The sequence below is a fragment of the Zalophus californianus genome, chromosome 8 (genome assembly GCF_009762305.2).
Source record: "Zalophus californianus isolate mZalCal1 chromosome 8, mZalCal1.pri.v2, whole genome shotgun sequence".
In the NCBI taxonomy this organism is placed as follows: Eukaryota; Metazoa; Chordata; class Mammalia; order Carnivora; family Otariidae; genus Zalophus; species Zalophus californianus.
Genome location: NC_045602.1, coordinates 22,562,772 through 22,587,746, shown reverse-complemented (window position 1 = coordinate 22,587,746; position 24,975 = coordinate 22,562,772). Strand labels below are relative to the sequence as shown.

Below are 24,975 nucleotides of genomic sequence, written 5' to 3'. Positions count from 1 at the left end.
TGAAGAGCTGGGATGGGTCTGGGATGGGCAAGGTTTGCCTTTGATACATCAAAACAGTCGAAGCTGAGGTCTAAAATGGACAAACTGGGATTTCTAGTGTTTATCACATCCCCCCCAGCAAAGGCTGTTCAGCACCCCCAGAGTTCCTTCTGTTCCCCTTACAAACTTGGGCAGGGGAAGCAACCCCCACTTCAGAGTCTACTCTGTGGATGTAGCTTTCAATCTAGTGATAAGGAACCTGCTGTCCTGCCTACTTGGGATCCTTTTTCTGGGTGTCCTGTGTTGGGGACACGACTTTTCCCCTCTTCCTCTGGAATCATCTAGGTTCCCACCTCCCCTTGCTTTGTGATTCCGAGCAGGAGGGGAGTGTATGCGCAGGTGCGTGCACACACGAACCCACATGTTGGAGATGAGGGATACAGAGATGCTAGAATAAGGTCTGGATCAGTGCCCAATGAAATGCGTTTGAGGGGTACGGGAGGGAAGTGAAGAAACAAACCTGTTGTTGGGACCAACCCATGCCACCCATCTGGTCCCACCTCTAATTTATTGACTCTGATCTACTGAGTTTGGAAGGTTAACTTTCCAAAACAAGGCATTTTGTTTTATTTCTGAAATCAGAATATGCCGGTGAAAGTGAAGACCACTGGGTCAAGAGCAAGAATTCCCCCAAAGTAGAGAGACTCTTTTTCCTCACCCTGGGCTGCGGGTGGCCCTGGGGACTGGGCCTCTCCTCCCACACATGTGCCGCTAGCCCAACACGCCTCCGTGGGCTTCGCGCCCAGAAACACCAGTGCAGGGCAGGGCAGGCTCTAGGGTTTCCAGGGGGTCCGCACCGCGCTTCCGACCTGGCCCAGTGAGGGCGCTCCTGACAGCCTCACAGACAGACAGAGCAGCCGCCAGTTGCTCCTGCGCCTCAGGGATGGAGCACGGGAATAGGAGGCCCAGCAAGCCTATGGGGATCACCTGTGGGGAAGAGGCAGGGAGAACTGAAGCCTGAGAGAGTGAGGCCATCTGGGCAAGAGCCCTGGAAGAGCCAGAGCATTCAGTGTGGGAGTCAGAAGCCACTAGGTTGGATGCAAGAGTAGAAGAGAGTTATCAAGACCAGAAATTGTAGTGAGGTGGGTTAAGAACAGAAAGAAGCTTTCACCCAGACCCAGAAAACTCCTATTCATTCTCTAAGACCCAGTTCAAAGGCCCCACTCCCTCTCTTTCCTGGCTCCCCTCCTAAACAGACCCCATTTCTGCACCCCGCAGCAGCTTTTCCACACCTCTGTGCCTCCTTGTCACAATCACAATTCCCCAAGAAACAGGGAGCTCCTTGGCAGAACGTCACTAACTTTGTAAACCCAGTACCAAGCAAAATTCCTGATATGCTGAAAGGACTCAGTAAATGTTAGCTGCCGGCAGGATACCTGCTCCTTCTTGTGTGCAACCTGGATGTGGAAGGAGATGGGAGCAGTCCGAATGTCATCCGACAGTGGCTTGGGGGAAGTGGATCACCTGGAGGAGGGTCTCGATGCATCGAGCCTTGGGCTGTCCAGAGAACCGCTGTGGAAGAAGCGGGAAGGTCAGTGTCGGGCTAGAAGGCCAGGGGAGCAGAAAATGAAGTCGAGGAGGAAAAAGGAGTGGGAGAGTGGGAGGCAGGCACCTGGGATCCTAAAGACTGGCCAGAGAGGCTGTGGAGAAGCGGTCCCTATAGGCGATCCCAAACTCACAATCCCCAGGTGTGAAGAAAAAGGGTTAGCGGTGGGCTTTGATGGGCCAGGTTAAACTGGAGGATTAATGACAACTTGGTCACACTTCCAGCCGTGTACCACCAACCCAATAGGTTGGTAACCTGAAACTGAACTCACTCCTTCCAGTTTCCTCCTTAACCCTGTCCCTCCTTTACATCCTGCCAAGACTGCTCATCTGCAAAAGCTGCTCCTTTTTGTCACCCGCCCCCCCCACTAGCTCAGCACTGCCCAAGATAAATATAATGTGAACCACATATGTAATTTAAGATCTTCTAGTACTGCATTAAAAAAGAAACACATGGAATGCAAAAGAAACAAATAAGAAAATAGATTTTAATCATGTTTTATCTAATCCGATATATATATCTAAAATATTATTTCAATATCTAAGCAATATTACAAATGATTAGGAGGATATTCTACAGTATTTTTGTATCATGTCTTTGAAATCTAGGGTCTAGTTTATAATCCCAGCACATCTCAGTTCAGGTACTGAAGTTCGATGTAAATGTAAAATGTAGTTCTACCAAAACAATAAAGTTGCATTTAATGAAAAAAATTACACTGCTTCAGTTTTTAAACAAAACTTAAAGTTCAGCTCCTCAGACACACTAGCCTCATTTCAAGTGCTCAGTAGCCACATGTGGGTGGTGACTGCCCTTTTGGATGGACTGGGTCTAGCTACATTTGGCAAGCCCCAATTCTGGTCTGGCTTTCAATCTTCCATGGAATCCTTAGATGGGCCACTCTAGGATGGCAAGTCCTGGATCAGACATATCTCCAATTCCCCCTACCCAACCCAACCCCAGGATCTAAAAGAGCATAAAGCACTTTTCTTTTCCTGGTTGGTTGGTTCTATTCATTTGAGAAGGTTTTAGGGACTTGGTGGGTGCTCACTAAATGCTCATTGATTGATTCCCTTTACACAGGGTTGTCAGATTTTGCAAATAAAAATACAGGATACCCAGGAATAAGAATTTCAAATGAATAATGAAAAAAATAGTATAAGGATGCTTCAAATATTGCATGGGACATACTTACACTAAAAAAAAAATCCTTTATTTATCTGAAATTCCAATTTGTCCTGTATTTTTATTTGCTAAACCTAGCAACCCTCCTTTCCTGACCAGCTATTGTGCTATCTGTTCGGCAGCCATTCCTCCCCCTTCTAGTACCAGCACCTTGATCTTCCTCCAGGGAACTATGGTGCCTCCATTCTCAGGCCAGGCTGTTTGACTGAGGCTCACTTCCCACCCTTTCCTCCAGTGCCATCCCATAGGGAGAGCACATGAGCCAGGCCAGGGCAGAGGGCTGCTTTCCCCTGGAGAACAGTGACTGGCTCAGGGATGGCATGTGACCCAAGACAAGCCAGCGAGAGCCCTTCCTCCCAGGCATTCGTAGGAATCACAGGCACAGATAAACTCTTCTTCCACTCGGGTTGCTAAATTGGTAGGATGCTAGGCTGGCACTGCCGGGGGCCAGTTTGCCACCTACTGGAGAAAAGCTGCCTGAGAAGGAGAGCAACACAGAGGAAAGTTAAGGGCTGACAGTCTGGAGCACATTGTTTTGAGTATTTGGATCGAGCTACCCTGGAACTCCAGTTGCGTGAACAAGTCAGTTGGCTTGTTTAGCTTAAACCAGTATGAATTAGAGGTCTGTCACATACTTGTAACTGAAAGAATCTTGTCTGATAGTTATCATCTCACAGTCATGCACCCAAGCATGCACATACATTCCCCAGAGTGGAGGATGAGCCTGATGGGAGGAGGAGGAGGCAGCGCAGGAGAAAAGTCAGCCCTTGGCCCCACACGTGTCCATATCTCTGTGGCAGCCTAGGCAGGGGGCCAGGCCCCACCCAGCCACGTCCCATCACGACCTACCTGCAGCATGGCCAGCGCCCGCCAGAAGAGCTTGGAGTTGCGAATGCAGAAGTCCAACATGTGGTTTTGGAGGATCTTCCCAAGAAGCACATGGGCCCCTGTACTCACGGTATTCAGCACCCACTTGGTGCTTAGCTCATGCTGGAACTTCTAAACAGGGCACACACACGAGGGTATGGGAAATTAGAGGATGGTAGAGCAACAGGGTGAATAGGGCCCTATTGTCAGACAGGAATCCAGGGATCAAAAACCAGGGACCAAAATACAGACGTAATTTGTTTGACCAGCCCAGAGTTTAGACATCAGGACAGTAGTTGTAAACCAGGACTGTCCCAGGCAAACTTGGTGGTGTCACACATTTGTGGTTTTGACCACCCAGTACACAGATACCTTCTCTGAGTTCTTGCGCAGAACGGTTTTGCGCTCGTCAGAACTTTGCTTTTGCTCCCCAGGTACCTGACAGGGGAGGAGTGAAGATCCTGGGATTCATTCCACTAAACCAAAGGCTCCTTGAGAGCAGAGATGGTGTCTTATTCTGCTCCAGAGCGCCAATCTTTTCGATAATGGCTGATACATGGTTACTGATCAATACACATTTGTTGAAAATTAATTCAATTTAACACCTATACCAACCCAACGAAATAGGATTTTTTATCCCCATTTCTACATATGTGGAAACTAGAGGTCAAAAGTAAGGTAACGTGAGGGGCACCTGGGTGGCTCAGTCAGTTAGGCGTCCGACTCTTGATTTCGGCTCAGGTCATGATCTCAGGGTCATGAGATCGAGCGCTGCATTGGGAGTTTGCTGGAGATTCTTTCTCTCCTTCTCCCTCTGCCCCTCCCACCACTTGTAGTCTCTCTTTCGCTCTCAAATAAATAAATAAATCTTAAAAAATAAAAAGAAGTAACTTGAATAAGCTTATATAATAGTGACATGTAGAATCAGGACCTAAATCCAGGTCTTCTGATTTGTGATGAAGGCATTTCCTACTTGGCCACAATCATCTCCTAGGTGAGTAACATAATGTGTGGGAAAGCACACTGAAAACTAAAACACTACAAACACATAATACTGTGAGTATAAACACCACCTGTCCTTGGCCCTCATCTCTTGCACTTATAACGTCCATTACTGCACTTTGCATCTATTACTATAACCGGAGTCCAGAAAAGGAATTGAGAGGATTAATTACTGGGTCCTAGCCAGGCTAGGAAATAAGCTACCACTACTTCTACCCCCCTATTCTGGCATCCTAGAAATAGCAGGTCACACACACCCTTTGCAGAGGGTATACTGAAAATACTTAACAAGTGATTGACAAGGGCATGAGTACTGTATAAGAATATTTGCAGTGATGTGGATGGAGCTAGAGATTATTATGCTAAGTGAAATAAGTCAGTCAGGGAAAGACAAATACCATATGATTTCACTCATATGTGGAATTTAAGAAACAAAATAAAGGGGGGAAAAGAGAGAGAGGCAAGCCAAGAAACAGACTCTTAACTATAGAGAACAATGGTTACCAGAGGGAAGGTAGGTGGGTGGGGGATGGGTGAAGCAGGTGATGGGGATTAAGGAGTGCACCTGTTGTGACGAGCACCGGGTGTTGTATGGAAGTGTTGAATCACTATATCGTACACCTGAAAATAACATTACACTGTGTGTTAACTAACGGGAATTTAAATAAGAACTGGGGTGGGGGGGAAGATACTGTGGCTCATTTGGCAAAAAAAAAAAAAAAAAAAAGAGCGCACACGCAGAAATCTGACCAATCAGAATGGAGCTAGCTCGTGTGCCGTACACAGACTGCCCTGTGGGAAAGAGATCAATCAACTCTGGGTTATATCACTTATGTCCCTGACCATTATATTACCATGTATACCATGAGCTATCATTAACACAAAAATATATTAAAGTGTACATAATTTGAATCCAGACACATTCATTTTAAAGTACATATAGAAAAAAGGCAGCAAATGTACCTAGAAAAATCCTTAAAAAGAAGAGTGAGAGGGGCACCTGGGTGGCTCAGTCGTTAAGCATCTGCCTTCGGCTCAGGTCATGGTCCCAGGGTCCTGAGATCGAGCCCCGCATTGGGCTCCGTGCTCGGCGGGAAGCCTGCTTCTCCCTCTCCCGCTCCCCCTGCTTGTTCCTGCTCTCACTATCTGTCTGTCAAATAAATAAATAAAATCTTTAAAAAAAAAAAAAGAGTGAGAGAAACACTAACCTTTCAGATATTAAGAACACAATAAGCCTCTATATTTAAACTGTATGGCATCATCATATCAATAGACAGACTGGTAGAACAGAACAGAAAGTCCATAAATAAACCAGTGCACATGGGAACTAAATATCTGATAGAGGTAGCATCTCAAATCACTCAGGAAAAGATGAATTTAAAATATATATTGAGATGGAGCATCTGGGTGGCTCAGTCGGTTAATGTTTGCCTTTGGCTCTGGTCATGATCTCAGGGTCCAGGGATGGAGCCCCATGTGGGGCTCCCTGCTCAATGGGGAGCCTGCTTCTGCCCCCCCCCCCCGGCTCCTTCTCTATCTCTCGCTCACTCTCTCTCAAATAAATAAATTATATATATATTATATATTTGGGGAGAGATAGTGGCTTAGAAAAACATAAAATTGGGTTCATACCTTAACCCAAACACAAGAATCAATTAATGAATTGCAGGTCTAAGTGTTTTTAAAAAAAGAAAGAAAAAAGAAACCATTTTTACTAGAAGAAAACACAGGTGGAGTTCCTTTACAACCTGGGAGTAGCAGAGAGCTTTCTGTGCCTCAAGGTCCAGATTCAACAAAAAATGGATTAATAAGTTCTACCCCAGAGGGTGCCTGGGTGGCTCAGTTGGTTAAGCGACTGCCTTCGGCTCAGGTAGAGTCCCACATCGGGCTCCCTGCTCAGCAGGGAGTCTGCTTCTCCCTCTGACCCTCTTTCCTCTCGTGCTCTCTATCTCTCATTCTCTCTCTCTCAAATAAATAAATAAAATCTTTAAAAAATAAAATAAAATAAATAAGTTCTACCCCAGAAAAATTAAAACAAAGACATTTGCATGGTTAAAACCCAAATGAAATATTTACAATATATATCAGAAAGAAAGGACTAATGCCTCTGATTTATAAAGTGCTAAAAATCAGGGGCACCTGGGTGGCTCAGTCAGTTAAGTGTCTGCCTTCGGCTCAGGTCATGATCCCAGGGTCCTGGGATCGAGCCCGCATCGGGCTCTCTGTTCAGCAGGGAGCCTGCTTCTCCCTCTCCCTCTGCATGTCGCTCCCCCTGCTTGTGTTCTCTCTCTCTCAAATAAATAATATCTTTAAATAAAAATAAAGTACTAAAAATCAAGGGATCATACAGACCCCAATACAATTAGAAAATGAGCATATTTCATGTATTTACATGAACACACAATTCACAAAGAAAAAGATTTACTAAAGACCCTTAAGCATGTGAAAAGATGCTCAACTAAACACATAATAAGTAAAATACAAATGAAAACCACACAGAAGTAGAATTTCTCATCTAACAGATTGGCAAAATTCAAAAGCTTGAGAATGCTCTTAAAGAGGCTATAGGGAAGGCGCGCCTAGGTGGCTCAGTCATCAAGCATCTGCCTTCGACTCAGGTCGTGATCCCAGGGTCCTGGGATTGAGCCCCGCATGGGGCTCCCTGCTCCACAGGAAGCCTGCTTTTCCCTCTCCCACTCCCACTGCTTGTGTTCCCTCTCTCACTGTGTCTCTCTCTGTCAAATAAGTAAATAAATAATCTTTAAAAAAAAAAAAGAAGCAAAATGGGACAATCCCTATGAAGGGAAATGTTGCAGTATCTAACAAAATTACATATGTATTTATCCTTTGACCCAGCTCTCATTCTTCGAGGAATTTACCCCAAAGATACACTTCTACATTACAAAAATACATGCATATTCATTGCATCATTATTGGTAATAGCAAAATATTGGAAACAACCAAATGTCCTACATCAGAGACTGCCCAAATAATTCTTGCACGTGTACAATTTGCACACAAATGTAAAAAATAATGAGGAAGGGTTTTATAAACCCAAGTGGAGTTATTTTCAGGATATCTCATTAAAGTACAAAAGAATATACATAGCACAGGGCCTCTTGTATAAGAAAAAAATTGCAAAGTACATACAAATATACTTTTTTTGCAAAAAGAACCACAGGAAGGCATGTTAGTAACTAATGAAATTGTCTACCTGCAGGGATGAGTGCAGACAGGAGGAAGGAAGAGTGAAGGGGATGGGACATCTCCTTTTTATACAGTTTGACTTTATTTACTTTTATTTTTTATTTTTTTAAAGATTTTATTTATTTATTTGATAGAGACAGACACAGTGAGAGAGGGAACACAAGCAGGGGGAGTGGAAGAGGGAGAAGCAGGCTTCCCGCCGAGCAGGGAGCCCGATGCAGGGCTCGATCCCAGGACCCTGGGATCACGACCTGAGCTGAAGGCAGACGCTTAATGACTGAGCCACCCAGGCACCCCTACAGTTTGACTTTAAACCACATTATGTTTTACATATTCAAAAGATAAAGTGAGATCAAAAACAAAAAACTCAGGGACACCTGGGTGGCTTAGTCAAGTGTCTGCCTTTGGCTCAGGTCATGATCCCAGGGTCCTGAGATCGAGTCCCACATCGGGCTCCCTGCTCAGTGAGGACCCTGCTTCTCCCTCTCCCTCTGTCTGCTGCCCCTCCCTGCTTGTGCTCTCCCTCTCTCTGACAAATAAATAAATAAAATCTTTAAAAAAACCTCTAAAATGGAAAACAAATAAAAATAAAGGAAACGAAACTAACTATATATCATGCTGATAACATAACTACAGAGAGAGAAGAAAAAACTTAATCCAAGTGACTTTTGACACTTTATGTATCTTTCGTGGGATATGGTCAGAAGACAAAAAGAACTGCAAAGAAATCTTCACCATTCTTGGTAAGTTTGTTGATGATAGTGTTTTAGGGTAGCAATTTCAAAACCAGTATTTATTGCAGGACTAAGCAAATGGATAAATATATTGATGATGTTGGAAATCAACATTCTCACTAAGGGAAAACAGGAAGGAGAACATATATACATTGATAAATGTGTATATATGTACTTATGTGAAAAAAAATACACGGTTGACCCTTGAACAACAAGGGTCAACAACAAGTTTGAACCACACGGGTCCACTTATAGGCAGATTTTTTTTCAATAAATACAGTGTGGTACTATAAAGGAATTTTCTGTATGATTTTCTTAACATTTTCTTTTCTCTAGCTTATTTTATTGTAAGGGTACAGCATATAATACATAAAACTTTAAAAATATGTGTTGACTGTTATCGGGAAGGCTTCTGGTCAACAGTAAGCTATTAGTTAAGTTTGGGGGAGTCAAAAGTTATAGGGGGATTTTTTGGGGGCGCCTGAGTGGCTCAGTCGTTAGGCGTCTGTCTTCAGCTCAGGTCATGATCCCAGGGTCCTGGGATCGAGCCCCGCATCGGGCTCCCTGCTCGGCGGGAAGCCTGCTTCTCCCTCTCCCACTCCCCCTGCTTGTGTTCCCTCTCTCGCTGTCTCTCTGTCAAATAAATAAATAAATAAAATCTTAAAAAAAAAAAGTTATAGGGGGATTTTCAACTGTGTGGGGTGACAGTGCTTCTAACCCCCGTGTTTTTCAAGGTCAACTGTATTTCCTCATTCTTTTCTTTTCTTTTCTTTTTGAGACAGAGACAGTGCACACGCAAACAGGGAGAGGAGCAGAGGGAGAGAGAATCTCAGACTCCACCCTGAGCACAGAGCCGGATGTGGGGCTCAATCTCATGACCCTGAGGTCATGACCTGAACGGAAATCAAGAGTCCGACATTTAGCCGATTGAGCCACCCAGGTGCCCCCGTATTTCCTTGTTTTTTCTACCAAAGAACTTTGCTTAGAGGCAAAGCCACCAGTAGCAGTGAGCGTACCTAGCACCTGGTTTTTAAATACAGCAGTCCCCACTTACCCACGGGGATGAGTTCCAGACCCCCAGTGGATGCCTGGCACTGCAGATAGAACGGAGCCATATACATACTGTTTTTTTCCTATACATACATACCTATGATAAAGATTATTTTATGCATTAGGCACAGTAAGAGATGAACAGCAACAACAATAAGATAGAACAATTATAACAACATACTATAATAAAAGTTATGTGACTGTGGTCTCTCAAAGTATCTTATTATATATACCGTATTCACCATTCCCCTTCTGGTGACGATGTGAGATGACAAAATGGCTGCTGGATGAGACGGAGGGACAGGAATGACATAGGCAGTGTGACATAGCGTTAGGCTACTACCGACCCTTTGGCGATCTGTCAGGGGGATCATCTGCTTCTGGACTACAGTTGATTGGGGTAAATGAAGTGGAAAGCAAACGTGGAGAAGGCGGGCCTGCTGTACCAATCCCCACTGACAACCACCGGGGCTCCTTGAAAATTACCGATTCCAGCCAGGACTGGAACCAGGGAAAGTACAAGGTGAACCTGGGACAACATTTCTGTACTCCTACATAGATGGCTGGGGACACTACCGTACAGACACACATCTATATACACACACAGGTAAATAATTACGAGATTTAGAAACTGAAGGGGAGTGATTTTCAAGATATCTTGTTAACAAACGCAAGGCACAAAAGACTATAATATGCTACCCTTTTGCATAAGAGAAAAGGTGATTTTTTTTTCCCAAAAAGACACACAGCAAAGAATGTTTAAACACTAATGTGGATATGTCACAAGGACAAAGGGGCCGGCTTGAATAAGAGCTCGTTTTGAGTATTAAAAATCAATAATGACAGGAATGGATTAAAACACATTTAACAACAAAAAATTCATGAGTCCATACTGAATCTAAACATATGTAAATGGGGTGGGGAGAGATTTTCTTTACAGAAGAATACCAACTAATAAATGCAGACAGAAAGATAGAAAATCACCATTAAAAAACCACCACAGTAATAAATTGATTCAACCAAGAATCATCTGTGGATGCTAAAACCATCGGGTGAAAGATCACTAAGGAATAGGATGTAAAGATATCTGACTCTACCAGGGCGCCTGGGTGGCTCAGTCAGTCAAGCTTCTGCCTTCAGCTCTGGTCATGCAGCTCTGGTCATGATCTCCAGCTCCTGGGATGGAGCCCCCCTGCTGGCTCCCTGCTCAGTGGGGAGTCTGTTTCCTCCCTCTCCGTCTGCCCCTCCCCCATCACTCACGTTCTCTCTCTGTTCTCTCAAATAAATAAATAAATAAAATCTTAAAAAAAAAGGAAATCTGACACTACCTTGAGTAAGTGATCAAATATCACCAGTAAAGGAATGAACTGCCATCAGGCACCCCCTAATGTGATACACTGACAAAGGCACAGTCTCATCTACGTAGTACTCCTGCCAAAAAACTTCACCTGAATAGAATGAAGAAACCATCAGGCAAACCCAAGGTGAAGCACATTCTGGAAAACAACTGGTCCAGACTCCTTTACTATCAGTGTCATAAAAGACACAAAAAACAGCTAAAGAATTCATCTAGATTAAAGAAACTAAAGAGACCTGATAACTAAGTGCAATGCATTATCTCTGATTGGATCCTGGACCTGGAAATAAAAATAATACATGGATAATTGGGGAAATTTTAATATGGTCTGCAGATTTGATAATTGTATTCACTGTCATTTTTCCTGAGTGTGATAATTATATTGCAGTTATGTAGGCAAATGTCCTTGTTCTTAGGGGACACAGTAATTTGTGTCAAGTGTCATCATATCTCCAAGTATCTTTCAAATAATTCAGAGGAAAAGAGGGATGAAGCAGATGTGGCCAAATGTTAAAGATTGGTGAATCTAGCTCTCTCTCTCTCAAATAAATAAAGAAAATCTTTTTAAAAATTGGTGTATGGGTGTTTACTGTTCTTGCAATTTCTCTGTAGGGTAGAAAATTTTTCAAAATAAAAGTGTGGGAGGAGTTTACTTCAAAAATATTTCTGCAACTGAAGATTTACTAATGGAAGCCTCTTTATTTCAAACAATTGCCATACATTTAGAAAGATACAAACCAGAATCAAGCAAAAGACAGAAGCCATACACACCAAAAAAAGACTGATAGATGTGACTATGTAAAAATGTAAGTAAAGCATCTCTACATCAAATATGTAGAAATAAAAAATAGTAATAAACTGGAGGAAAATACAGAACAAGAAAAAAAAAAGCTACTGTCCTTGCTTTATACACTCCCTCTTATAAATTAGTAAGAAAAAAATAAATATGCTCAAAAGAATGGGTGAATATGCCCAAAAGGTATGAAAAAGTAACACAATAAAGAAAAAAGGTACAATATCCAATATATATCTTTAGGTGGTCAATCTCCACAGTCATCAAAGGAATTTGAATTAGGGGCACCTGGGTGGCTCAGTTAGGTGTCTGACTTCAGTTCAGGTCATGATCTCAACTCCTGGGATCAAGCACCTGCCTTGGGCTCTGCGTTCAGCAGGGAGTCTGCTTCTCCCTCTCCCTCGACTCCTCCCTTTCCCCCTACTCCTCTCTCTCTCTCAAAACCATAAATAAAAATCTTTAAAAAAATGATGATGTCAGGCACCTGGGTGGCTCAGTTGGTTAAGCATCTGCCTTCCACTCAGGTCACAATCCTGGAGTCCCAGGATCAAGTCCCGCGTCGGGGCTCCCTGCTCAGCAGGGAGTCCACTTCTCCCTCTGACCCTCATCTCTCTCATGATCTCTCTCTCAAATAAATAAATAAATAATCTAAAGAAAAAACGATGTGGATATATTTGTACAGAAATGTGTTCATAATTTTCAATGAAGAGAAGCAAGTTAAAAACAGCATGTCAAATATGGTCCTGTTTTTGTATAAATATATTTACGTATGCATAAAAAACCCTAGAGGGACATTCTCCAAAATTTGTCTAAGTGGTTTTTTGGAAAAAGGTTGTTATGGATACTTTTCTCCTTCTTTTGATTTCTGTATTTTCTTAAGTGTTTACAATAAAAATGTTGCTATTATAATTACAATTTTCCTTAAAAACAGATCTTTTTCAAAAGATCACAGGTTAGGGTGCCTGGGTGGGTCAGTTGGTTAAGTAGCTGCCTTTGGCTCCGGTCACGATCCCAGGGTCCTGGAATCGAGTCCAGTGTCTGCAGGGAGTCTGCTTCTCCCTCTGCTCCTCCCCCCACTCGTTCTCTCAATCTCTCTCTCTCACTCTCAAGCTCTCTCTCTAAAATAAATAAAATCTTTAAAACAATATCACAGCTTAACATTCCCTACCATATCCCCTATCCCTGGAATAGTACCTGGCATGTGATAGGTGCATAAAAAATATTTGTTGAACGAATGAGTAAAAGAATCTGACTCAATTCATGGATATGGTTGAAATTTATATTGTGAAGTGAAAGAAACCATGGGCTTAGAGTCACAAGGCCAGGGTTTGAGTCCTGACTCCTGCTTTAGCCATGTGGCTATGATTACAATCCCTTAATCTCTTAGTTTCAGCTTCCTTATCTGAGATGGGGGACAAAACCTACATCCCTTAGGAGCTCGTTATGAGAAATGATATTATAAATGAAATAGTTTGTAAAGTGCATAGGCCTACATGTGTATTAGGTATGATGACTGTACAGTGGAACCTGGAAGTGTGGAGAGGTATCCCACATCAAGGAGGGGTCTAAATATTGTGGGTTTCATTGGAAAAGACTTCTTAGAAGATGTGAGATGTCAAAGGAGACAATGAATGTGGAAAGTATGCCAAAAAGTAGAGATGTGACCAATGAACACCATTTGGAAGGGAAGACAAAGATACACACTGGAAGGAGCAAGGATCCCCTGGCTCGGGGCAGGGGCGGGGGGCTTCCATTGAGTTCTTAGTGCAGGTAAGAAAGCATGGCAGCTGTTGTCTGGTCAAGTCAGGAAGCTTCCTGGAGGAGGTGATCTGAATAATGGATGAGACCACATCTCTCCAGGGCAACCCTTCGGGACCCTGGTTGCGCCCTGTGGATGGTGGACCGGTGTCAGTGAGAAAACGGAGGACCACAGATGTAAAACCGCTTTCTTTCTTGGGCCACAAAGCACAGATGAACTGACACTCAGATGTCCCAATGCCCACTCTAAACTCTAAACTGAGAAGTGCACCCAAACTGATTATTATTTCTATGATTATTATCAGTGCTTGTACTGATAATGCTTTGCCCAAACATTATCAGTGCTTCCCTAGTGAAATTATAATTGGCGAAAATTATAATTATAATAAATATTATAATAATTGTAATTAGTGAAAATTATAACTATAATACATATTATAATAAATTATAACTAGTGGAATTATGATTTCATTGTATTACAGACAATATCAGTGTAATATTTTCTGCAGTGAATTCAGCATAGTTAACTTGCAAGCATATGCCTTAAAGACTTTTGTATAGTGAGGATGACTATAATATCAACAATGAACCCGTAACAAAGGACAAATGAGTATCTGTCAGATGATTGGCGGCCTGGCCTGTCTTTTGCTCATATTCCTGGATAGAACTGAGCCATTGCTTTGGAAATTTCTGGGAAGACCCAGAAAAATGACAGTTCCCCTGAGTCACTCCACTGCCTCTACCTGCTCACCCCACCGCTCCCGTCTTCCCTCTCACCATCCAGGGTAAAAATGAAGGCCACAGTGTCAATTTCTGTGAGGGATGGCAAGATGGAAGTCAGGAAGCCCTCCTGGGAGAAGGAGAATTGGGGACCCTGGGCACAAGAAGATGGGAGCCACCCCCCATGAAAAACTCCAGCACATAGACCTGGAGACTGCAGAGGGCCTCGCAGGACCTCTCATACAGCGTGTTTGTATACAGATGAAAGAACTGAGGTTCAAGGAGGTAAAGTGTTTTGCCCAAGATGATGCAGCAAGTTGAGGGAAGAGCACTGGACCAGAGCCAGCTTTAGAGGGCAAATCCAGAGCCTTCCACCCTCCCTGTGCTGCCCCAAAGCCTCCCGACCTCTAACCCATATTCCCTTCTCTGAACTGTCTGCCCTGTTATACTCCCCCACCTGTCTCTACCTCCCCTTACCTCCCGTTCTGCACACCAATCACCGTCACAACCTCCCCCATGTCCCGTCATCCTCCCACCTGGCGGATGAGCTCAGCCTTCTGGTTAAACATATCACTGTGATCACCAATGAGAAAGCCATGGACATCTCGGAAGTCTGGAAAGTTTAAGGACAGGGAGAAAGGAGTGATGGGCTTTATAGGAAAGAAAGGTTCTAGGCTTGGGGCGATGTTAATGGGACTTGGAGGAAAGTGGCAAGTGGGGTGTAGGGTGAGGTGTCACACTCATGGGAGGCCACAGCTAAGCAGGGCTGGGAGTTGAGGGACCGAGGCCTGAATCGGTGTTCAAAGGAAGGAGCATTTGACTGAAATGCCTGTTCTGATAGGACAGGATGGACATTGAATGAGGAACCCCCATGGGTTGGGGGCGAGGAAATCGGTTTGCATCAGGAGGAACCAGGAAGAAAGTCTGGACTGGGGTCCCACCAGCACCAAAGGTGTGGATGCACTCCACTCCATCCATGATGGCAATGATGCCGAGGGTCTGCCAGCCAACCAGGTACACTCGGCCTTTTTTCTCCAGGCTGAGAGTGGGCCAGAGGTCAGGACAAGAGAAGAGAGATCACAGTGAAGAAAGACGAGGGATCAAAGAAAGATGCACATGGCAGAGCACAGGTGTAAACCAACAGGAAGCCTGCCATGCCCCTCCACCACGCAGACCACACCCCTCACCCTGTTAATGAGTCTTGTAGGGTCTCCGCTGCTCTCAACACATTCCCCATCCACGCCACCTCCCCCCTCCAAACACATTTCCACACACCTGGTGCTGGCTTGCTTCATCAGGGCAGCGATCTTAGGGCTCTGACTATAGGTCACCTGATGAGCCCGCTCAAATGTCCACAGGATTTCCAGAAGGCACCTGAGAGAAAGGCCACCGGCTCCTGGGGTGGGCCCAGTGCCCCCCCCAGAAAGCATGGGTACCCGCCCCCGCCCAGCGGAAGGCACAATTCCCTTAAAACTAATAAGGTCTGCTGGTCCCTAGTGGAGGTGCAGTGAGTATCATCAGAATGCATTACAGAGAATAGAAAGGGCTTCAGTGAGCAGAACACAAAGAGCAGCCAGAAGGATAAGGACATTGAAAGAGTGGTGGGAGGGGGATGGGATCAGAGTAGATGAGGAGGTAAGTGGGGATTCTGGGAGCCAGGCCAGAGACCCCAGTAAGGGAAGAAGGCCCCCAGCAGAAGGAGCTCTTCCTGCATGACCTGGACCATTCCCAAGTCAAAGACTCTCTGAAACTAGGTTAGCTTTGGATGTCCCAAGTGGGCACAGAGATTAGCGGGACCTGAGGAACCCAGGATCCACTGGAAACAATCGAGACTCTGTGTGGTAAGAACCCCAGGCCAGCTCTTTTCCCATGGGAGGCATGGTGGAGCCTCGGTCTTGCTGCCATTAACCCGTCTCTGCATCTGGACTTGCCATCCCCCAACCTGTACCAACCCCTTCCCTGCCTGACTCTGATCTCTCTCTCGTCCAGATCCTCCCTACCTCTGAGATGCTGCGATGCCACGGTCCACAGTCTTATGGGCTGCCAGTAGCAGGGTTTCCCGCAGGATCTTGGTTGCGCTTCCACCTTTCATCCGGGATGAGCCACTGAGGCCCTCGGACTGAGAAGGTGATGACACCCAAGAGGAATCGGGAGAGGAAGGAGGATCCTGGAGTTCACTAATTAGTGGCTGCTGGGCATGCACTCTGGTTGGTGGCCCCTGGCACAGAGTCTAGTTAGTGGCCCCTGGCATGGAGTCTGGTTAGAGGCCACTGGGGCCGCATTCAGCAGGACTGGGGGTGCCCAGTGCGCTATGAGGAGTGCTGCGTTGAGGGCTTCACTGAGAGAAGAGAGAGGGTAAGGGCCGGCTCTGCTCATTTCTATGGTACATTCAGGACTCTGAGGAGGAAGCCACAGTGACTGGGTGTCCTGTTAGCAGGAGATAAGTGTTTTTTGGAGAGGGTATTTTTTTTTTCCAAGAAGTTTCTCCCCACCCAACCCCCCATTTTTTTAATAGCAGTTTGTCAATCCGAACACCACATTTCATGTCCTTTGGACAGACCAATGAAGCAGCCATTGTAATGGACAGGGATGTAACACAACACACCATGCATAAAGAGATGGCTGCAAAAAGAATGATCAAAGTGGTGTCTGAGAAAAGGAGATTAAAAGTAAACAACTGCAAACAGGAAGAGAGATGAGCGCCCAAGAGCTGAAAGATACGGACCTCACACGGGGTAGCTGCCTTCCTACCACACAGAGGGAAGAGCAAGGAGAATGTCTCAGATGCGCCGATCACTGGCAGAGAGGGCCAGCAGCAGGGATTCGGCTCAGGCCCTTGTCAAGTCAAAGTGAGGGTAGACCACGCTCATGCCCTAGTGCCGTGCATCCCCACCCTGGAGAAAAAGGCGCAGGAGCACCGGAGGCTTGAAAGGCCCACCCAGTTTTGGAGAGGATTAGAAAAGCAGAAAGATGAAACTGAATCCCATTGTTTTAAAGCCTGTATTTGAAACTAAAACGTAAGAGAAACAGAAAGCAATTCACCATTCCATTCAATACTCTCTATTCACAGATGCACAGATTTCTGGGGGAAATCCACCCCAGATGGGTTAGGTGTTTAATGATTACGGATTTAGGAAACAGGGTCAAGATGGAAATATAACATCTTAAGGTGAACGAGGAAATGGGAAAACAGAATTTGCTTTACTACATTTTAGTTGACACACAATGCCAGGAATTCAGAGAAGATGTAAAAAAATCAGAGGCATCTGGGAGGTGGCAAGCATTCCCTAGGTGGGAGTGGGGAGGATCCTACCCCAATTGCAGAATTGAGCACAAAAGCTTCTTGTTTCTCTTGCAGTTTCTGCATCCGCTCTGCTATTTGTCGGAATGTGGAACTCCAGTCTTCAATGGGGTCATTTCTAGGGGAGATTGTAAGGATCTAAAGGAAGGAAGGGCCTCAGATGGGAGTCAGGATCAAAGACCATATTGGGATTGGGGTCTAACGTCAACAATCTCCTAGAGATATGCTTTGGAGCTCATGGGGGCACTGTGTCTCTGAACCCCAAAGATAAGGGCTAGTAATGCATTCGGCAATTTAATCCCAGAGCAAAGCCAACACTCAAGTTTAAAGCTCCAGCCTGAGACCAGAACTTTCTCGTATCCTGGTCCTTGCCCATGTCCCACTGCCACGGCCATACTACCCACAATTCTCTGTAGGTCCCTGGAGGAGTACCTATCATCAGAATGTCAAAACTGCCACTTTATTTTCAGTCTTAAGGTCCATCAGAAGCCCTTTCCATTCCTGGGAATATATTCTGGCCATCTCCCCAAAGAGCAAACCCCTTACTACCTGAGGGAGGGACAACAATTCCTACTGAAGGAACACAACTGCAAGGTATGAAGCATAGCACCTAACAGTTGGCGAACATTTCTTGAATAAATTAATCATGAACAAAACAATGTGCTAAGGGGACAAGAGATCAACAGACTTGTTACCTGCTTGGGTGCAACCATGGAATCTCAAAGAATGGGGATCTCTGTACTGTACTCTGTACTCTGCTAGGGGATACTTAGCAAATCACCCACTGTGGCAGGAGCTCAGAGAGTTACCTCTCTATAAGGCCTCCCTAACCTCCTCTTATCATCCCATCCCTGCAAAATGTCTACCCCTTCTTGAACTACTTTTATATTTTTTCATCTGTATTTCCTCGAGGGCAAACAAGTTTCACATATTACATGCCCATCGTGTAAAGTGTTTCTTGTCATTTGTCCTCAAACTACTTCTGAAAGTCCCTAGAGACCTAAGCAGAGTGAGGAGACACTGTTCATTGTGCAGTGGAAAACCGAGACTCCCAAACTTGGCTAGTCATCAAAATCACCTTGGGAGTTTGAGTTGTTGTTGTTTTTTTTTTAAACTACCCATTTCTGGGTACCACGCCCACCCTGAGAATCAACTTCAGGAGTTCTGGAGTGGAGCCCCAAAATCTGTATTTTTAAAATGCTTCCCAGACGACTCTGAAGATTGGCCAAGTTTGGGAGCCACCGATTTAAGGAACAACTGGAAGATCTCCACGCCTACGTTGTTTGAAATCCTTTATTTCTCTTAGTCACAGTGCCTGAAATTAGCATCCACTGCAGCAGATACATTTTTGGTGAAGGAGAGTCCTCCATGAAAAGGAGCAGGGTTAAAAGTATCTCAGACTCATTTATATCTTCACATGAATTACACTACAAGCCTGGAATCTGGGGGTTGAGAAAAAGACCTCAGAAAGCACCCAGCTGCCCCATCCCCCAAGACCACCCCTGAATGTGCCAAGCTGCTCTTGAGAAATCAACAAGCCTTCACTGGAATACTCCAGCGACAGGAAGCCTTTAGCTTCATCAGGAGGCCCACTCCAATGGTTAAGTTAGCAGAGTTCCCCAAACCTGGCTGTGCACCAGCATCTCCAGGGATGTCTTCAAAAAATAGATATTTCAGGGCCTTACCCCAAAGCGACATCAGAGCTCTCGCACAAGGGGCTAAGAATCTACTTTCTTATTGCTTTAACACTCCCTGGGACGCCTGGGTGGCTCAGTCAGTTAAGCGTCTGCCTTCGGCTCAGGTCATGATCCCAGGGTCCTGGGATCGAGCCCCACATCGGGCTCCCTGCTCCGCGGGAAGCCTGCTTCTCCCTCTCCCACTCCCCCCGCTTGTGTTCCCTCTCTCGCTGTCTCTCTCTGTCAAATAAACAAATAAAATCTTTAAAAAAAAATCTAAAAAACAAAAACAAAAACCACTCCCAAGGCTGCACATCCACACCTGAGCACTATGGATTTCATACGCTGACCTTCTCTGAGGTCAAAGTGGCCATCTACATAGACAATAAGGCAGAGGTGATTGGGTGGCACAGTTTTCAGGAAAGGGGAACAGAGGGGACCAAAGGGCTGCCTAGAATGACAAAGGAGAATGGGTGCTAAAATAAGGGAGCTGGGCAAAGGGGAGTCGGGCCACTCAGCACCTACTGCTCCTTTGAAAAGATGCTCATCTTTGTGGTATGCATTTTTCTGACCCTATTCTACCTTCTGGCCCTTGTTTTCCATGTCTCTTCCCTTCCTGTTTTGAATGTATGCTTTTGGTATTTTATGTGGCTTTTGTAAGCTGCCTTCAATCCTTTCGGAAACAAAAGAATAAATCAACCAACCGACCAAAAAAACAAAACAAAAACAAAAACAACCCACCGAAAACAAAATCCTCATAAGCTTAAGGACAGTCAATATTTACTTTAATATTCTGAGATGTGGTGAATAAGACCATACCCACCGTGTCATCCCCGTTGTGGCTGTACTGTAGATTTTGACAGGTTTCCTCTTGGCCTCCCCCAGGGGTGTGGTCGGTCACTGCCTTTCATTACAGCAGGCTCACCTGGCCATGTTCACGGGGTTGAAACCAACCAGGACTGGCAAAAAGATGGCTGGATTGTCCATGCAGTAATCTATCTGGCCTGCCACAAAGGGAGCCTGATGGTAGGGGGAGAAAAAGGGCATGATGAGAAGGGTTACTCTATTGTTGCCCGAGGCCCAGAGGCATCAGAATCGCCCAAAATGCATGTTAGAAATGCATATTCCCAGACCCAGGTAAGATCTACTGGATCCACATTTGAAGGGGAAAGCCCCAGGCCTGTATTTTTAACAAGTTTCCCCAAGGAAATCCTCTGCATGGTAAAGTTTAAAAACTACTGAACTAAATTTTATGCTCCTTAAGGTCAGTGTCCTGGCCTCCTTGTGTGCCTCCTTCTACGTCTAGCACTGCTGGACTTGTTTCTGCTTAGTGAATTGTTAGAATCAGTATGCTGCAATGGTGAGAGAAAATTGGGGTCACCAAGTCCAGTGCTTGGAATCTTGTTAAAATGCAGATTCAGACTCCATAGGTTTTGGGGGGGAGCCTGAGATTCTGCATTTCTAGCAAATCCTAAGAGATACTGATGTTACTACGAAAGGACCATGCTTAAGTAGCAAAGGACTGGCCCAGAGATCAGCTTTTTCTGTAAAGAGCAAGAGAGTAAATATTTTAGGTTTTGGGGGCCCTATGAACTCTGTGCAATACGAAACCCTACCATTGTAGCATGAAGTGGCCATGTTATGTAAACACAAACGGCTGTGTCTCAATAAAACTTTATTTACAAAAACAGGCAGTGGCAGGATTGACTTGCCATTGTCGTTTGCTGACGCTGGGACTAGTCCCTCTACCTTGGTTGTTGAATGGATTGATACACAGGTATTCTGAAATAGGATCCTTTCCCTCTCATCCCACATTCATACAACTGGATCTCAATTAGTGAGAGTAAAATCAAAATTCCTTGTGCAAACCCTTTCTGTTTTCTAGCACCCACTTCATCAATCTATTTTCCATGCTATTCTGTTCCGACCCCCTTCCTCCCTATAAAATGGATCCACCCAGCCTGTCTTCACCCACACTCACAGAGAGTCCCACTGAAATGCCAATGACAGCCCGTATTTTTGCAGGAGGCCGCAGGCAGACCCGCGCCGGAACCATGTTTCGCAACCAGTATGACAATGATGTCACTGTTTGGAGCCCTCAGGGCAGGATTCATCAAATTGAGTATGCAATGGAAGCTGTCAAGCAAGGTTCAGCCACAGTTGGTCTGAAATCAAAAACCCATGCAGTGTTGGTTGCATTGAAGAGAGCACAGTCAGAGCTTGCAGCTCATCAGAAAAAAATTCTCCATGTTGACAACCATACTGGTATCTCAATTGCGGGACTTACTGCTGATGCTAGACTGTTATGTAATTTTATGCGCCAAGAGTGTTTGGATTCCAGATTTGTATTTGACAGACCTCTTCCTGTGTCTCGTCTTGTATCTCTAATTGGAAGCAAGACCCAGATACCAACACAACGATATGGCTGGAGACCATATGGTGTTGGGCTGCTTATTGCTGGTTATGATGATATGGGCCCTCACATTTTCCAAACCTGTCCATCTGCCAACTATTTTGACTGCAGAGCCATGTCCATTGGAGCCCGTTCTCAATCAGCTCGTACTTACTTGGAGAGACATATGTCTGGGTTTATGGAGTGCAATTTGAATGAACTGGTTAAACATGGTCTGCGTGCCTTACGAGAGACACTTCCTGCAGAACAGGACCTAACTACAAAGAATGTTTCCATTGGAATTGTTGGTAAAGACTTGGAGTTTACGATTTATGATGATGATGATGTATCTCCATTCCTGGAAGGTCTTGAAGAAAGACCACAGAGAAAGGCACAGCCTGCTCAACCTGCTGATGAACCTGCAGAAAAGGCTGATGAACCAATGGAACATTAAGTTACAAGCCAGTCTGTATGTTTATTATCAAATCTGTAAGAATGCAGGAACATGTACTGATGACAATAATCTATGTGTAGGAATCAGTCCAGATGTGTTTTTCCCTAGCAACTTGTCTGAAACCATATAATGGTGTGCATTTTTCTTTAAGAAAGGGTCTATATAATCATTTTCTGGAAAGTATAGGTATCTGTACTGATGTTTTTATATGAAGAACATAGTGTCTTTGTGGGTTTAAAGACAACTGTGAAATAAAATTGTTTCACCTGCCTAAAAAAAAAAAAAAATGCCAATGACAATCACCCTCTTCTTCCCAGCGGCCACCTAGGAGAAGAGGGTGGGTGAGACAGTGCCACCGGGAGGATTCTAGGATACAAACCTATCGCGTGGGCATGTCAGGGTCAGGACTAGGGGAGGGAATGGGCTTTGGCTGGACGCGGGCTTTTGTGTCCTCATGGGAAGGAACAGACAGAGGTGTCCGGCTATCAGTGGGAAACACAGACCTTCTTCAGTTCCTCAATCCCGTGCAGGGCACCATCTTCTGTCCCCTCCCTAGATGCCACCACAGACCTAAGAAGACAGACTCAAGGTCAGTGGCACTGGTTTGGAAGCAGAAGCCTACGGTATACTAGGGCAGAGAAGAGAATGCTTTGAGAGAAGGGAACGAAGGGAAAGCTATCATTGACTGAACATCTACTATTTGCTAGACACCATGACAGATGCTCTATAGGGCTGACAAACTCCAGTACCTATAAGGCCAATCGGGTAACATGAGTCTGTGAAGTGGGCCAAGTGCAAGGCAATAAGAAATCATGGGGATCAAAGTAAACTGGATAAATCTTCACCTGAAAGCCTTAAAATTACATTTCCAAAAAAACACTGTCCAGACCAAACAAAATATTCATAGGCCAACTTGGCTTACCTGTCACCCCCTGCAATGAGGTAGGTGTAAAGAGGTTTCTGTCCTAGACCTTTCATCAGCTGGTTGAAGGAGACCTGCCAGGGGGGAAGGACATGAAGTAGTGATGATAGTGAAGGGAGTGATTACCTTGGATTTTGGACACCTAGAGTGTAGAGGCTTATAAGGATTCCCTCAGGCCAGCGCTTAAGCCAGTACTGCTTGGAATTTGGCACTTCAAATGCTACTTGCAGATGATGGACTGGGGGTGCATGGGATGTAGAGACATGGGCAGTAGACGGGTGGGGCTCAGGTGGGGTCTGAAGATATGAGGGCTCCATGGTGAGATCTAGCTTTGGGAAGAGAGGGAGCCAGGCCTCAAGGGGGCCACCTAGGAACATAGCTATGATGAGCTTTATGGTCCTGAGGGTCACCCTGAGAAGGCAGAGGGAGGAAAATCAGGGATCAGGGTACTCACCGACATGAGAAATGCCATCCTGCCAGAGGTGCCCCCTCCGCTCAGCACCACCAGCCCCCTGTCAGGCTCCTGAGAAAGAAAAACTGCCTATGTCGCCAGGGCCTAGCTCAGGTTAGGGGAAGCATATTCTTTCTCTATCAGCAACAGAAGAACAATTGGGGAGATTTCTCAACCCTCCTCTTAGGACAAAAGGGAACAGAACATAGGTGGCATGGTGTCGCAGAAAGAAGGAAACTTCAATCTGACTCCCAGCTCTGGCTTAGCTACTTATTCAAACCCTTACTTATTCCAGAAAGGACTGAGAGCAGCTTTGTCATCAACTAATCAATCAATAAAAAACAGTGCTACCCAGCAATTATTAGCTGGATATATTTGGGCAAGCTACCGTGATTATCCTTTGTTTTCCTATCTGAAAAAAAAATGGAGATGATCACACCAATTTCACAGGTTTTTGCAAAGGTAATGAGTGTGAAAGCACAATGTCAATTATAGAGTATGATGCAGATAATAGTTATTACAATTACTGTTGATTAATAAGATGACAATAAAGATCCCAGAGGGAGGACTAGGAGAAAGGGGACTGGAGATGGAGAAAAATGAGAAGTGGAGGCCAAGAAAAGAGAAAGGTGGAGGGAAGAGAAGTTCAGGAGGGGAGCAAATGGCAAGCCTGTACCTTCAGCACTTCCTGAACTTTGCCAGCCACTTGTACCATGGTGGTCAGAATCAATTCACTATACAGTCGCTGTAGGGAACAGGCAGGAATCAGAAGCCAAGAAAAGGACAGTGGATTTGGGGCAGAGAGGGGGGTGTTAATGGTGGGGTGGAGGGGCTCTCAGGTCTCAAACATTAAGGACCATGGTCTGAGAGAGCAGAGGTTGAGGTACGGTTGGAGTTGGCATCTTTATTTTCAGTGTCCAGGGAATGGGTCTGGGTCACCTGGTATGTGGGCATGACTTGCCCCTCCTCCTGGAAGATCTCAGCATCACATTGTCCCAGCAGTCTAACAATTTGCTCGGCATCTGCTTTGTCCAGGTCCTGGGTCAGTGGGTTTGACTTCTCTGTGATTGGCAGGGCTGCCTCATACCCAGACAACTAGAGGGAAGGGGGCACAAGGATACAGGCAGGAAGCCAAAGCCTCATTCACGACTGCTGATCTGGAGGTGAGAGTGGCAGCAGGCACAAGGTTTGGACACACACGGACACCACCCAAGGATTTAGCCTGCACTTGGTACTCTGGGCCTAATAGGGGAAGAAGATCAGGAAGGAAGATGGGAAGGAGGGGAGGGAGAGTAGAAACCCAGGGTGGAGGGAAGTCCAGATGAGAAATGATTCTAGGAATCAGTGCAGAAGACCAACATGGAGAAGGGGGGTCTCACCTCCCACTTGCCAGGCTCTGGGGTCTCAATCACATGTTGAAACCGTTTTGTGCCCGGCATGGTCACACGCTGTGGACATCCTGTCGTGTCTGCCACTTCAGCCACACAAACCCTTCTGTCACGCTAACTCTGCTTCCAGCTA

At 45.2% G+C, this 24,975-nt stretch overlaps 2 protein-coding genes across 2 annotated transcripts; one reads left to right on the top strand and one right to left on the bottom strand.

Annotated features, from left to right (window-relative positions):
- Nucleotides 1-750: 750 nt before the first annotated feature.
- Nucleotides 751-24,975, bottom strand: GCKR (glucokinase regulator). The gene is given in 20 exon segments (XM_035729012.1): nucleotides 751-966; nucleotides 1,416-1,484; nucleotides 1,486-1,551; nucleotides 3,620-3,769; nucleotides 4,010-4,075; nucleotides 14,290-14,412; nucleotides 14,795-14,871; nucleotides 15,200-15,297; nucleotides 15,534-15,632; nucleotides 16,259-16,377; nucleotides 17,572-17,677; nucleotides 20,161-20,255; nucleotides 21,217-21,227; nucleotides 22,348-22,405; nucleotides 22,585-22,651; nucleotides 23,004-23,077; nucleotides 23,458-23,526; nucleotides 24,131-24,199; nucleotides 24,394-24,549; nucleotides 24,834-24,975. Coding segments are annotated over 20 exon segments (1,848 nt in total). The 5' UTR covers nucleotides 24,894-24,975.
- Nucleotides 21,227-22,368, top strand: LOC113937551 (proteasome subunit alpha type-1-like). The gene has a single exon (XM_035728902.1). The coding sequence runs from the start codon at nucleotides 21,233-21,235 to the stop codon at nucleotides 22,079-22,081; it is 849 nt and encodes a 282-aa protein (XP_035584795.1). The 5' UTR covers nucleotides 21,227-21,232; the 3' UTR covers nucleotides 22,082-22,368.